Below are 14796 nucleotides of genomic sequence, written 5' to 3' on the forward strand. Positions count from 1 at the left end.
TTCCTCATCTACAAGCCAAAGGTCACTGTCTTCACAAAAGATCTGAAGGTTGTAATTAAATGTACTTTAAAAACTCAGAAAGCATCTAAATAATGACAACCTTATTGTGTTTTAAATACTTCTAATCATCCAAGTACGGGCAAATGGAATGTCAAGTCCTGTATTATCAGAGAAATCTGGTCAAGTATTGCGCCTTTAAGCCTCTTCAAACATTTACTAGGGTCTAACCCCACTTCTAGCTGGGTTGCAGGAATTAGCAGGTTAATAATTTCATATAATTCAAATAAGATACTAATTTAGTCACTATAAATTTTAATAACACTTTGCAACATTATTAGTGGCCACAGTTTGAAGCCCTGAAGTAAACGGAGGTTATTCAGAGAAGTTTTATCCAACACTTCAGCCAGTTATTACAGGTCATAAACCATTAAATACTGTTCTGCATTAATAATCCAGGAGTAATACTAATTGTCCAACAGGCGCAGTGGGCCCTATTAAACAATGGCTTATACAGCACATTGATTTGAAACTTAATTTAGCTATCATTTTCTGCGGGGAACATCAAATACCTTCGTTTTCCTTCACATGTACAGTAACTTTAGTCATGTAAGCTTTCAGGTAAAAGTTTCTTGTGAATCAGCCTCCACAAAGCTGTATCCCAAATAACACAAACTCAGTGGCAGTCTTTGTGTTGGCCATGTAAAATTGGTGCTTAAACAGGAAAATGATTTGTTTAATCTTCTGTTAATTTAGGAAAGCTGTATGTCACTTCCATGTTTGCAAGTAGAACAGTATTGTCTTGGGTTGAATTGTATTTGTTCATGGGGATAATCCAAAGTTTTCTTTTTGTATGTGTTTTTAATGGCTTTTTTTTATAACAGTGGGGGGGCTAACGACATATATATATATATATGTCGGGAATCCTCATTTAAAGTAGTAGCTGTTTTCAAAAGGGCAGAATTTGAAAGCAGGTTGTCTTCACTGAGGAAAGATGGGTCTCCATAGGCTCCTGTCTTCCCCAAATGCTTGCTCCACACCACCAAATTTGCCTCCTGGCGCTGCCTGTGCTGTGTTTATGATCTTGTGCTGCAGATCATCTTGAGCCATATTGGTTTTGGTTATCCTTCTTTTCTTAAACTGCTGCACTTGCTGCACCAGATACTCTTGCACCAGTTTGTTCATACATTCTCTGTCCTACTTACAAGTAGCTCTGTTCATTCATGTTGCCTATTTTTATCTCATGCCTTTTCTCCTTGAATCGAGGTATTGCCATCCTGGTGATATTTAAAAAGGGTGTAGATGTGGTGCTTAGGGACATGGTTTAGTGCTGAACTTGGCAGTGTTGTCTTTCTGGTTGGCCCTAGTGATCTTAAAGGTCCTTTCTAACCTAAACAGTTCTATCATTTTATGATCTGCTTCCCTTTTGCAAACCATGGCTCCAGTTTTCTCTTCACTTAATCTTCTCTTTTTCCTCTTAGCAAAGTGAGCATTTTTTTAGTTACTGTTTCTTCCAGACTTGCTCCTCTGTGCTGGACAAAGTCCTTTCTGTATCTTCATCCTACTTGCCCTGTCCAAACAATTCAGGGCATCCAGAACCTAATGCTTCTGGAGGGTCAAAATGTGGGAGAGGGCTGTGAGCAGCATTGAAAGGTCTGAATGCATCATGTAACACCACGATCTTTCTTTCTCCCAGTGTACCAGTGTCGAAACGTGAAGATTATTTTCCAAGGACACCTCCAGTGGGCAAAACCTCCAGAACACCAGGAAGTGGTGGGAGCAGTTTGGGGAAGAAAATGATTGGGTTTGGTGAAAACATGCAAGATGAGAGAACCCTTCTTGTGCAAACCAAGAGGGACGGCACCAAGTCAAGGAAAGGTAAGGGGAAGCACACTGTATTGCGGGGCCATGAGTGTGCTGATGGCATTTAGAAATTTTAGATATAGAATTCAAGAGTTTATCAGTAAAATGTACAATCAGAAGGAAAGGATTGCAAGTGGCTTAAAACAACCCAAGAGAAGGGAGCTACATTTAAAATAATAAAGCGCATAGAAAGCCTTGTAAATAACAAGCGATCTTCTTGGCTGGTGTTCCTGATGGAAGGGAGAAAAATAGCCCTTTAATCTCAAAAAGCTACTTCAACAATTCTTCTTCTTTCCCAGCAAGCAGAGAGAATAAGTGCAGTGGGGCTTGCTCATGAAATGTAATCTTCTTCGTATTCTTTTCCTCCCCAAGTAATGGGTCCACCATCACAACCTCATATTTTGCCTCACAGGGTTGTCTGTACAGCTAGAATCTATCCTGCCCTTAGCTTAGTACCTCCACTTAAGGAGCAGAGAAGCAGTCTTTCTTAGAAAGGGTTGGGAACAAAAGCAGCTTGGATATTTCATTGCTGAGCCTTGAACATAATCCTTGGTTCAATTATGAGCCACCTTTTTCTTTTTTTTTATTTTAACTTGTCAGCCAGTTTGCCGTATATGTCAGCATAAAAATAAAGAAAATGGCAAAATGAGAAGAAATGTGGTGCAGTTCTCAAAGGAACAAATAACTTGTGTTATTGGTTAAGACTGTACCAACATTAAAAAGCAGTCCCTGTGAAGAAACTTTCAAAAGGGTGTCATCAGCCTGGACCCAAACAGTGGCTGAGGTTAATCTCTTCCAAGGCACAGCTACAAAAGTTGGAAGCCTGTAAAGGGCTTGTGTCCAAAAAAATCAATTTCTAATTTGAAACAAAATCATTTTTGACTAACAGGGGTTCAGGACCCATTACTTTTGCTGTATAGTCTGCTGACATTTCACACTTTCTGTTGTGCACAATGAATCCTAATAGTCATTTTATAACATTGCTACACCAATCAATTTAAGCAAGAGAAAGCCGTTACAATTCTGCAAAGTTTCAGGGGCAATTTTCACTGATGGTTTTCTTTTATGGTTTTTTTTTTTTTTAGCTATCATTATTTTTTCTTCTCTTTCCCTCTTCCTTCTCCCCCCTCCTTCTCAATAGTGTAGTGATGAAATTGAGATTTTTCACAGTTGGATGATGGGTTTTGTTGCTTGGATAGGGACAGTCTCCAAAAAAGTAATTTATTTGCCATAGATTCAGGGAAAAAAATCCAAGCTGGCCTCTTCTTCATTCATTTCATTTTGTAGTACTTAGGAGAAGTTACAAGCTGCACCATGCTATTGCACATAGCAATTGAGCTGCACATATGCTGATTTAGTGATTGTAGTGGTCAGCGTATTGTCTGAAGATGGTGGGTGTCTTTTGCAAACACTGGGATTTCTGGCTTTGAAGATGTAGAGCTGTGTGGCAAAATTTAACTTACAAACATTGGCACTTGCTGTGATACCAGATAAATTTCAGAGAAATGCTTTCAAGCTGTGGAACAACCTCAGGTCTATTACTGATTTGAATGGCTTGTTTATCACAAGGCAAATTACCTAGCACTAATCACTGAAGTTGAAGTCTTCTGTATTTAGTATCTTTTTAATTGGCTTCCTTCTGTTATATGTTTGGACTTCTTTAACAAGCATACACATATACTTCTAAAGTATTTTTTCCATCTTTGGATATCACCAGGGCACAATGTTAAGTTTCTGAATTCCAGTTAGCTCTGGACATAGCTGCCTCTGTCCTTGTTTCTGCTGGATCTTCTCATCTGTTGCTGACCTGGGATTTCTGCTTCAGAATTTACTGTTTTATTGGAAAGCAATTATATAGCATCTAGCAAAAACAAAATAAGGGATGCTAACACTGTTTACTGTGGTGAAATTTATAACAATATGGTGTTTGCCTTACTGTGTCAGAGTGCTGAACCAGCAAGCCTGGGTGTCTTGGATCCCGCTACTGCAGTGCATTTACCTGAGATCTCTAGCTAAGCCATGCGATGTGGGAAAGGGGAATGAAGTCAACAAGACAACATCTTGAGGAATGAAACTCGATATTATTTAGCCCCACACCTTAAGGTGGCCTTTTGGTCTGAAAACAGCAGTGCTGGATACTGTATACAGGAACATGTCCACTGAAAACTTCTTGAGAGTCAAATGTTGACCTGTTGCCACAGAGGTTTATTTTTCTCATGCCTTGATCTTTCTTTTCTATTTGAATTGTATATTCTTCAGGATGGGGACTCTCTCCAACCACACCTTAGTGCAGTGCCAGTAGTGATGAGGGTCTTTGGGCTCACTGTGTAATCTCTTTGTACCACTGGTAATGGTGGGTATATCCGGGCTATAGTGCAACTCATGATAGTGTCCCTCCACAGCAACATATGCAGTTGTAGCAGGTTTTGGTATTCAACTAACTCTGACTTCTTAGATTTTGTTGAGAAGATAAAAGAAAAACAATCCCATGCCGGAATGGTGGAAGGCTTTACTGTTCACGGGACTGCTCACTTACTGTGAGTGCAGTGTTTGAAAGGCTCATGTTCCAAACCCACTTCTTTCTCCCTGCAGATGTTTAGTAATGGGGAGAAGAGCAACAAGAACATTGTTAACCTGTTTCCATCACCTCATGGAGTGGAAGAGGCACTTTTGCTCTCTTTTCAGGGTAGAAGCTTAGTGGATCAGCTTGGGCAACCAGCTTTTATTCTTACTGTTGCTTTTTGTCTCCTATTTCTATTTGCTCCTTAAATTTTATTCCTGTGTTTTAGGAGGTGCTTTTGTCTTTTAGACAAACTTTTTTAGTTTTACCAGCAAAACTTTAAACAGATGAAGAAATCCTGAAGTCTTAGATCTTTTCCACAGTAAATTGTTTTTATTGGTGTCATGTCAATTTGTACTAAAATCTAACAACTTCTCCGGTTAAAAAGCACTGGTGTACAGAAAAAAGTGTTTCTCTTCCTTTCTGCCCTGGAAAATTTTACTTCTGGGCTGAGAAACTAAACTAGATTCTATCCACAGTGTTCTGCAATTTTGGGCACTTTACATTTTTTTTTAAAGTCTTCCTCTTCACAACACATCCTGAAATACCTTTACCTTGAAACAAAGAAAGAACTAATTTTCCCTTCTTTTAGGGGGATATAGCATCCACATGGTATTGTATAACATGCATAGCTTTCCTTTCCATATGTAAAAGAAGAAAGCCAGGGAAGGAAAATCATTTTGGCTCATAGAATCTGTACTTTTCCAGGGGCTGTTTTTTCAGTAGGTTTTCTAAGAGAGCTTCTTAGGGATTTAGAAGCTGGAACTTCTTCCCTAGAGGGAAGACTCTTCCCTACAATCGAACAGAGCAATTAGTTAATATTAGTGAAACGCTTTGAAGATGTGAAGTACTATATAAATGTTAAGTATTATGAATATTAGTATTATTCAATTCATAAAGATTTATTTTATGAGTATGAACCTAGATTTCCCCTTGCTTACTTGCATCCCATTACTGTTGGAACCAGCCTTAACTGTATTAGATCTATTTCTTCATTCTTAGTGTTTACACTTCCAAAATGTGGACTGCTGTATTTCTCCATGTTCTTCGTGTTTTAGTTGTCTGTTCCTCAAGTAGAAATAGACAGCTATTTGAATTTTCTCGAATGAGTCTTTAATCTACTTTAAATCATTCCCATACCAAGTTAACCAAATTGAAAATAGTATTTTTAACATTACCATTTAGAAGACATCTATAATTGCTTTGGGATAGCTTGCCTTGCAAGCTTATATCTAGTTTGTTTTTTGCTAATCTTTGCTACCCCAGGTTCTCTCCATTGCTGTCAGATTATCACACCATATATGAGCCTTTTTTTTTTTCACCAAGGGTGAATGTGTCTGTTCTTTTTCCATGTTTCTTGCTCCTCTAGATCATCTGCAAGGTCTCCAGTCTCATACTGTCTTCCAACACCTGCAAATCTAATTAATTTGCTGTCATTTGTATCACCTCGGTCCTCTATGACTTTTCATAAATAATTACCAGTCACTTCATAAATTCATTAACTAATTCCCTTTAGCCCTGAAATATATATCCTTCAGACTAAAGAATTTGTATCTTTTTTTTTCCCTGATAATGTCTTTTAATCAGCTTTATATAGGCAGGTATTATACATCAACACGGTCTTCATTATCTCCTACTTGCCAATATTCCTTTTTGTTATATTTTTCTCATAGTCTATTTTAAAATTATTAGTAGCTTGGCCACTTTGGAATCATTATTGATTTAATCTTCTTCATATATTCATAGGCCTGCTTGCTCTTTGGTGTTTCTTTTGCCTCAGTTGACTTGTGTGCCTTTGTCAAGATGTATTTTAAAACATTTTTTTGTTTAGGTATGCACTTATTCAGGATTTTTTGCCACCCCTGTTTTATGTCTGTGCAGCATAACAGCCTCAGTATATTCCTACTTAGTTCCTTTTCTTGTATTCCATTTCCAGACCTGGTAATATTTGCAGACTTGGGTCTCTGAATAGTCCCCTTGAGGCTGTATTGGCCACTTCTGAGTTCATATATTTTGTTTTTCAGAGAAATACATCTACTTCGCTATGAATGTAGTGTGTTGACAGTGTGCCAGCCTTTTCTCTTAGTAGGAATTGAATATATTCTCCTACTCACCAGGTTTTTATTACTTTGGTCTTATTTTCTTAAAATCCAGCTGCCTCATTCCACTGTCATGTGAAATGATTTCTAAATATCTCTGATTCGATCTTAAAGCCAAGAGTCTAAGCAAGAGGCTTCCAGTCTTTATAAGCGTACCCACTCTTCTCATCCTGGATTGGCATGCTATCAAGTTACCAGGGACACACAATCAACATATATCCACATGATATTTCTAAGAGTTCCTCCGCTGATAATTAACTCTTTGTAAGGCGATATCTTTTCACTGCATGGTACTGAAGCACAATGCATGACAAGAGGGCAATAAAAAGAACCGGTTGTATTTTTTTTGTTAGTCTCCCTGGAATGCACCTTTAAACATGTGGGTTTACTATATTGTACGTATTTGTATACATCTTAATGCAGTATTTAATCTTAATGCAGTATTTAATCTCTTGGACATCCGTAAATTTTGCACTGATGCTGGAATTACAACCTTGTTGCTTCATGTTTCAGCATGGATAGTAGATAATGTTTCTGTTCACAGAGCTGGGAAATATTTAGGCATGACAGAATTACTTAAAGAGCTAAATACTGATTTGACTTTAAATTTTGCTGAGACCTGGAGATTTCCCTATAGTTACTGTTTAGTTAAGTGAAGTTGGTTGGACAGAACTAATAAGGCTAGAATATAAAAGCCCACACTCACAGGCTTTTGCATAGTAGATCACATTACTCCTAATTTGCTTATTCCACTTACCTTTGACTACCTGTAAGCAAGTTGTCATAACTAAATCCTATCTATAAAACCCAGTTCTCAGCTGGGTGGGTGAAAGGTGGAAAGACAGGTGGAAAATTGGCTGTATCACCAGCCTCAAAGGTGGTCATCAGTCCAGCTGACAGGCACTTGCTAGTGGTTAATTGCTTAACATTAACAACCTGGACACTGGGACAGGATGCACCTTCAGCAAGTTTGCAGATAACACCAACTGTGGAAGTGGTCCCTATGCTGGAGGGTAGGGCACAGAGTTGAAGGGACCTTACAGGTTAGGAAAATGGTTTGACGGAAACCTGCTTAGGTTAAACAAAGGGAAATGCCAGTTTCTGCAATGAGGTTGGACCAGTCTCGTGTAACAGGGCCAACAGGGCAACTTAGAAAGCAGTTTTGCCAGAAAAGAGCTGAGCATCCTGCTGAACATTAAGTTGAACACAAGTCAGCAGTGTGCCTGTGTGCTGGAGTAACCAAACCTCATACTGGGCCGTAACAGAAAAGTTCTGGTCATCAGTTTGATGAAGTGACACGTCCCCTCTGATCAGCTCTGGTGAGACTGTATCTCTAGAGTGCTGTGCCCAGTTTGGGGCTTCACAGCACAAGAACATTGACAAGCTGTAGGAAGTCTAGCAGAGGCAACCAGGACAGTCAGGGAGTTGGAGCATATGACTGCTGGGGGAGGGTGAGGAAGCTGGGTGCAGAGATGATGCAGCACAGAGTTCTGAGTTCTTCAGGTACCTAAGAGGAAGGTGTAGAGAAGAGGAAATCAGACTGTTGTTGGGAGTCATCAGCAGCAGAGAGATGGTGAAGGTTACAACTCCAGAAATTCTGATCAGCTATACAGCAAACATTTTTTGCTGTGAGGATGGTCAAACACTGGAACCAGAGAAGCTGCCCAGAGAGGTTGGTTCACTATCAGTGGAAACATTCAAAACCTAACTGGACAAGTGCCTTAAACCCGGTCTAGTTGGCCCTGCTTTGAATGGAAGATTCAGCTACATGACCTCCAGATTTCACCTTTCAACATAGAATACTTTGTAATTCAGGGGTTATTGGGGTAGAGGAAAGAAGGAGTGGACGAACAGTTTTATTTTATTGGAAGAAAATACTGTTACAGGGATATTTACACTTGGAAAGTTAGCATCTTGTACCATGTCATGAGAACTGCATTTGTGAAACAAGCTGAATCCTGTGAACGAAATGGTAACAGTACAAGTCTCTCAAACTTTGGGCAGCAAGATGGAGGCTGTAGAGTGTGATTTACTGTGTGGATTTGATTCTCTGTGATCCTGAAATGCATGCTATGGACATTACTGTCAGCTGATAATAGAATCATAGAATCATAGAATAGTTAGGGTTGGAAAGGACCTCAAAATCATCTAGTTCCAACCCCCCTGCCATCCCACACTAAGCCATCCCACACAAGGCTTCATCCAACCTGGCCTTGAACACTGCCAGGGATGGAGCACTCACAACCTCCCTGGGCAACCCATTCCAGTGCCTCACCACCCCGACAGGAAAGAATTTCCTCCTTATATCCAATTTAAACTTCCCCTGTTTAAGTTTGAACCCGTTACCCCTTGTCCTGTCACTACAGTCCCTGACGAAGAGTCCCTCCCCAGCATCCCTATAGGCCCCCTTCAGGTACTGGAAGGCTGCTCTGAGGTCCCCACGCAGCCTTCTCTTCTCCAGGCTGAACAGCCCCAACTTCCTCAGCCTGTCTTCATACGGGAGGTGCTCCAGTCCCCTGATCATCCTCGTGGCCTCCTCTGGACTTGTTCCAGCAGTTCCATGTCCTTTTTATGTTGAGGACACCAGAACTGCACACAATGCTCCAGGTGAGGTCTCACAAGAGCAGAGTAGAGTTCTCTTATTGCCATTTCACTGTATATATGGCAATCCAAAAGTGTTGCAACTTTTAGTCCCAGTGTTCTGTAATAATGCAGAATCACAAAACATCTGTCCAAAAATTCCTAGCCTCTGATAATGTGGCTTGTCTTCACTTCATTCCACAGGGACAACTTCAGGACCTAGGAAGGATGCAGCTACATCTCCCGTGCTGATAGGCAGCAGCACATCCCCAGTCCAGCATGACATTTCACGGTAAGTCACTAGGTAATCTCTGGTTTAAAATTCTGCAAACACAACCATCAAATTCTGCTAGATGCACGGAAGTGACTGAATTTCTATGATATTTCATATTAGCACGAGCTGGATAATACAAACTAAAAACTAAAATATCCTTTTGACATTTATAGTAAGCCTTAAATTACTTGTTAGAATAAGAAGAGCAGGAATATGCCAAGTTCTAACATTTTAATTTTACTTAGATTTTGAACAGAAAGTATGTTATGTTCCAAGTCCTGACACATTAAATACATTTGTAAATAATTTGAATGGATGGTGTTAACCCCTGTTAGATTTTAAATCCACTTGAAGTTCTTAATCCCCCTGTACTTACCCCCTTCATATTTTATCAAATGGCATTTCTTTTAAAATGTTTTGTACAAGAATTGTTTTATGTTTAATGACAAGCAACAAAATCATATTAAGTCAGCAATTCCTGATTATACTATATATCTGCACTAAATGCACTGGAAAAGCAGCATTATCGCTTCTGCTCCAATGAAGAAACAGAAAGCAGCATTGTTGTTACACTTACGACATGAAAAACAACTTGCCTTCTTTAGGCAGGATTACAATTCTAGCAGTAAGTGCCTAGAAAAACAGCATACAAGCCTTGTTTTTTGTTATCATATCCCACATTTTCTCATAATAATATCTTTAGTTAAACAACAAAGTAAACGGAGGCAAAAGTATGAATTTGCTGTGTTTTACACTGCTGGTTGGATGATTTTGTGCAGTGGGATGACAAGAATGTATGACCGCTCTTAGGAAGAGTTAAATGTTTCTTGGAGAATGAGAGGGCTTGAGTCAGATTTAATCTTCTCTTGGCCCAGTGGACTAGGAAAATGTCTGCTTGATATCATCCCTGTATTCTTGGCAGCAGCTGGCAGTTCATTTCTATCTTCTGAGAGAACTTGCAATATATAATAGGTGGTAAACTACTACCAATATTGACAAATTTGTACTTACTTGCTATAGAAACACTTCTTTTTTTTCTTCTGAAGGAAGGGATGGTAATTCTGGGAGGATTTAAGAACTGAGATAGATTGTGCTCTGTTTCCCACATGTAACGGTATGTTTAAACCCATAGAAAAACTAAAGGATTGCCTAAGCATTTCTCTTAAAAGCAAGGGTTACCTTTGCAGGGTGGTAATATCAGATAAAGAGTGTGTAAAGGTATTGCTTGATACCGTCTAATAGTGATAAGTTGAAATTCCATTCAAGCACTGAGGAGTAGATATAATTATTCACATCATACACAACTGCTCAGAAAAAGGAATTTTATTCAAGAGGATTGATGGTCCATTCTTTTCCACAGAGGGGAGTAAAACATTTGTTGAAATATGCAGTTAGAAATCATATCAGATAAAGTGATCAGTAAAAGGAGTCTGATTAGCTGTCATCCTTAAAGGTTTATTGTACCAGTTGATGACAAATTGTGAAAAATCCTGTATTTCTGAGTGCTGTCTTGCATGCTTCCTTGCTTTCTTTCTCTCTGTTGGTGCTGTAAGTATAATTGACCAGTTTAAGCAGCCATGTTGTGCTTTCCCTTACTCATGGCCTTCTCTAATTGAAAATGGTAAATGGACAAGTATTTCTGTGGAGACCTAAAGCTGATCCTATCCTTCATCAAAAAACCTGCTTGGGCAGCAGGTCAGTCTCAATTTATCATGCAATGGTAATAAGCTTAGACTGCAGGTTTAACTAACTAAATTAATCAATATTGAGAATTATTGCTGCTTTTGTGCCACTAAAGTTAGGTTTGTCAGCATGTTAGTTATAATCTGTGATTCTGGGGAGGGGGAGGGAGTTAACAGCTTAACCACAACAGTTGACCCAAGCCTGAAACTTACAGCACAAAGCCCTAGCCCAAGAGTGAATTTATTTATTCAGCAGTACGTGTAAACCTAATTACTTCTGACTATTTAAATTTATAGGACTAGATTCAACTCGTGTTTGTGCCAGCTTTAACTAGCACGAACCCTGGCACCCGGCAGTAGCAGCAATGGAAAGCCTGCCAGGGAGAAGGTGTTGGAAAGCGACAGAAGCTCCCTGCCAGCACGAGGCATCAGGGTGCTCACGCAGCTTCTGGGGAGGGCTGGCTGGATAAGCAGGCATGGCAGGTAGAAGATGCGATGGCTTGATAGCGTGTCTTGGCAGTGCTCGACTGGAGGCTTCCGTGTGTTACAGCTACCTCCTGCTTGAGGAAGAATCACTGCAGTCCTGCTTTCTTTTCTGTCATGGAATGAATCATGTCTGGGACAAGAAATATGTGTCCCTAGAAGGTAAAGGCGTGTGCTTCGAGAACCTTAGTGCTAGACCTGTAGAAGGACCAGACTTGCAGAATGAGTGTGCAAAAGGTAGTTTCAGTGATATCTCTGAAAGAAAAACAGCATTTCTTTATCTGGCATCCTTAGTTGGGCTAATAGTGGACATGTTTGCCCATCGTGCTTCTACGTATAACAGAGTAGGTACGTTATGCTGAGTGTTAGGAAATACGACACTGCTTTTCATAACAGAGCCAAGCATTGCATGCTTGATTATCCAGTGTTCTTAAGCCAATGTCTACACCTGCATGAGCCCCTTGAAAATATGTTCACAGCAGGTCTGGAAAGCATTTCCACTCATGTACTTATTTATCCAGACCAGAGCCCATATACTAGGGATAAAAAAACTCCCACAGGCAAGGCTGGGATTGTGCAAATCTGGAAGAATAAGTTTGTTCCTTACCCCTAAAAGCATAATTCCTCTTGACTATTTAAACATTACCTTTTTGGTGATTTGGGATATCTTTTTCATAACTGTTGTTTGCCTAGAAGGAAGATTCATTTTGGCTGTGAGTTGGAAAGAAGCTGGAAAGTGGGGGGTAGTGGCATTTGTATGCTTTCATTTAGTAATGAAGTAGTTTTTACATAAACTAGATCTTACGTTGGGTATAATCAGGTACTGATTTCAGCTAAACAAGTGTTGTGCTGCAAAACAGAAATGAGACTGCTCTAAATCAAAGTATTAAGCTATTTTTTTTTCTGCAAAAATGCTATAAATTGTGCGTTGTGAAAGACCATTTAATTTGATTACAGCTCTGGTGCAATTGTCAGGCTCTCCCCACGCAGAAACAGTTGTAGTGTTGAGTTTGGCACAATAAGTCCTATAACACTGCAGATAATCAAGCACTTAAAAAGATACCAGCAAAGGTTGTTCTGCTCACCATGGAAACAGATAATTCTCCTGTAGCATTTTTCACTTCGGGCATCTAAGAAGTGAATTTAAGAAGAGTTAGGTAAATTAAGGGATTGAGTGATAGTCTGGGATTTCAGCATTAAGCCTGTGTTTTCTTGTTGCAGTTTTAAATCAAGAGCTTTAATGCTAGCTGAATCCATTGTCTTGGAGTGAAGTTTCTTGTAGTCATTAAAATAAGTGATTTAGAAGTTCCTGCAATATGAATACTATATTCGAGCTATATTATTATCTGTTAGACTACAGTGGCCTGTTGGAGTTTTTATAAACAGATTGTAATGTGTAAATTTGTGTTTAGGGACATTTTAAAAACAAAACTATTTACCCAATTGCCCAGCATATCTCAGGTGAATGTGTATTCAGGGACTTTTAAGCAAATTAATATCTGATGTAAAATATAACATGCAGAGTTGTATACTTAATAATGCACACTGGAATAGTCTAGAGTAGATCTGTTATGCTGAGTGTTAGGAAATACGATAGTGATGAGATTTAAGCTTTTGCTTTACATATGTGGTGGTTGTCTTTCAGATCTGTGCATGTTGGATGCTTAAATACAGTTCTGCTCTTAAGATGATGCAATGAAGTTTCTTCTAGTGTAGAGTCTAAGCAAGCACTGCAGAGAAATAGATACCTTTTTTTTCCCTTAGGATCAGACACTATTTGAGATTCAAAAGGAGAATGAGGAAGATGATGATGAGAAAACTTTCATTCCAGATCTAACTTAAGAGCATTTAAAGGCATTAAAAGTTTGGAGTGGAGTGGTGAGTTAGGTGGTGAATGTGTTAGGAGACGTGAGTTTTGCCTTCTCCCTGAGAAAGCCAGCAGCACAAAAAGTCCAATATAGTTCCATATTCAAGTGATAAAACCAGACGTTGGCAAATTAATCTCTCTTTTTCACAGTGTAGGTTGTTAATTGTTCTCTCTGCTGGCTGTCGATATAATGTGAAATTTTCATTCCCCATTCAAGATGGAAAAAGTTGTGGCTGAAAATGTTAACATTTGCATTTTTATTTGTTGATTTATTTAAAGGACAGCCTCTCTTACAGCAATCCATCACTCAGTGACACCCCAAATATGAATAATGTATTGTAGACTTGTGGTTACAATGTGTAATAAGTGCCAGAGACGGCAGAAGAATGTTAACTATGTTGCAAATGTAATATTTATCGACTCATAGTTTATTGCTTTTGAGGTTCAATAATACTGACCATAGGACATTAATATCACTTATCTTGATTTTAGTTGGGCACCTCTGTATGTAGAAATAAACCATCTATCTCATACTTACAAAATAAATGTGAATTTTACAGTGCTTTGTAAGAAGTGCATTGTAGATTTCTTTGCTTAGTGCTCACAATTCTCCTTTTCTGCCTTCTCATTTGCTTGTATCTGACATTGATCCCACTCCTGTTGCCTGAGCACCTCAGCATTCTTCTAGAGGTTTTATTTGCTGGCTGCATTATGATCTTGTGCCTCTGATGGTGTTTCAGCCAGTTCTCTCTTCCTGTTAAAAACCAGTACGGAAAAAGACTGTTGGATAGTTTTCTAATGCTTCTATCTGAAAAGACAGTGCCTGAGAGGCTAAAACAGAGATATCTTCTCTTTTGGAATGGCATGCACAGGAAATCTAATTCATCTCTCTTTTAGAGGATCATGGGTATCAGAAATAGAAGTGTTTAATTAGGTCAACAGTTGTTATTGCAGTCATGGCATTTATTTGCAGAGAATTTTTTAATCAATGAATAGAAATACATGAGAGCAATTTTGGAAGATTAGTATTTAAAAATCAGTGGATTTAAGAACGAAAATTTTCTTAATAGTCTGTGTAAGAAAAAAATTTGCAATGAGGCAAATAGAGTAGCAAGTCAATCAGTAGTAATCATTCCTATCTTCAGTACTTGCTCCAGAGTTCTGCTTCAGAAACTGATATAGGCTGGGCAAACACTACTCCTTATCTATGCTGTTCGGTTACGACCACTCAAAGCTTTGAAGTCTCAGGGGTGAAATGCAGATGTGAACCCAGGACTGGGATCAAAACCAAATTTAGCAATGGGAGATTTCAAGCTCGTGTTGAAATCAGATTTGACCTGTGAAGCCTGGCTCTTGGGAAACTTGGAATTGGGTTCAGTCATGAAAATGAT

The 14796-nt window shown here is 39.0% G+C and overlaps 1 protein-coding gene across 6 annotated transcripts in view; it reads left to right on the top strand.

Annotated features, from left to right (window-relative positions):
• Window positions 1–14796, top strand: part of KIAA1328 (KIAA1328 ortholog) — a 179910-nt gene that overhangs the window by 134439 nt on the left and 30675 nt on the right. For 2 of the 6 annotated variants that reach the window (XM_065662958.1, XM_065662960.1), the window contains 3 exons: window positions 1694–1875; window positions 9304–9391; window positions 11606–13166. In XM_065662958.1, the coding sequence (XP_065519030.1) occupies window positions 1694–1875; window positions 9304–9391; window positions 11606–11900 (565 nt within the window). In that variant the 3' untranslated portion in view covers window positions 11901–13166. The other 4 variants (XM_065662959.1, XM_065662962.1, XM_065662963.1 and 1 more) reach the window with 3 other exon arrangements.

Source organism: Lathamus discolor, chromosome Z (assembly GCF_037157495.1).
Source record: "Lathamus discolor isolate bLatDis1 chromosome Z, bLatDis1.hap1, whole genome shotgun sequence".
NCBI classification, from domain to species: Eukaryota; Metazoa; Chordata; class Aves; order Psittaciformes; family Psittacidae; genus Lathamus; species Lathamus discolor.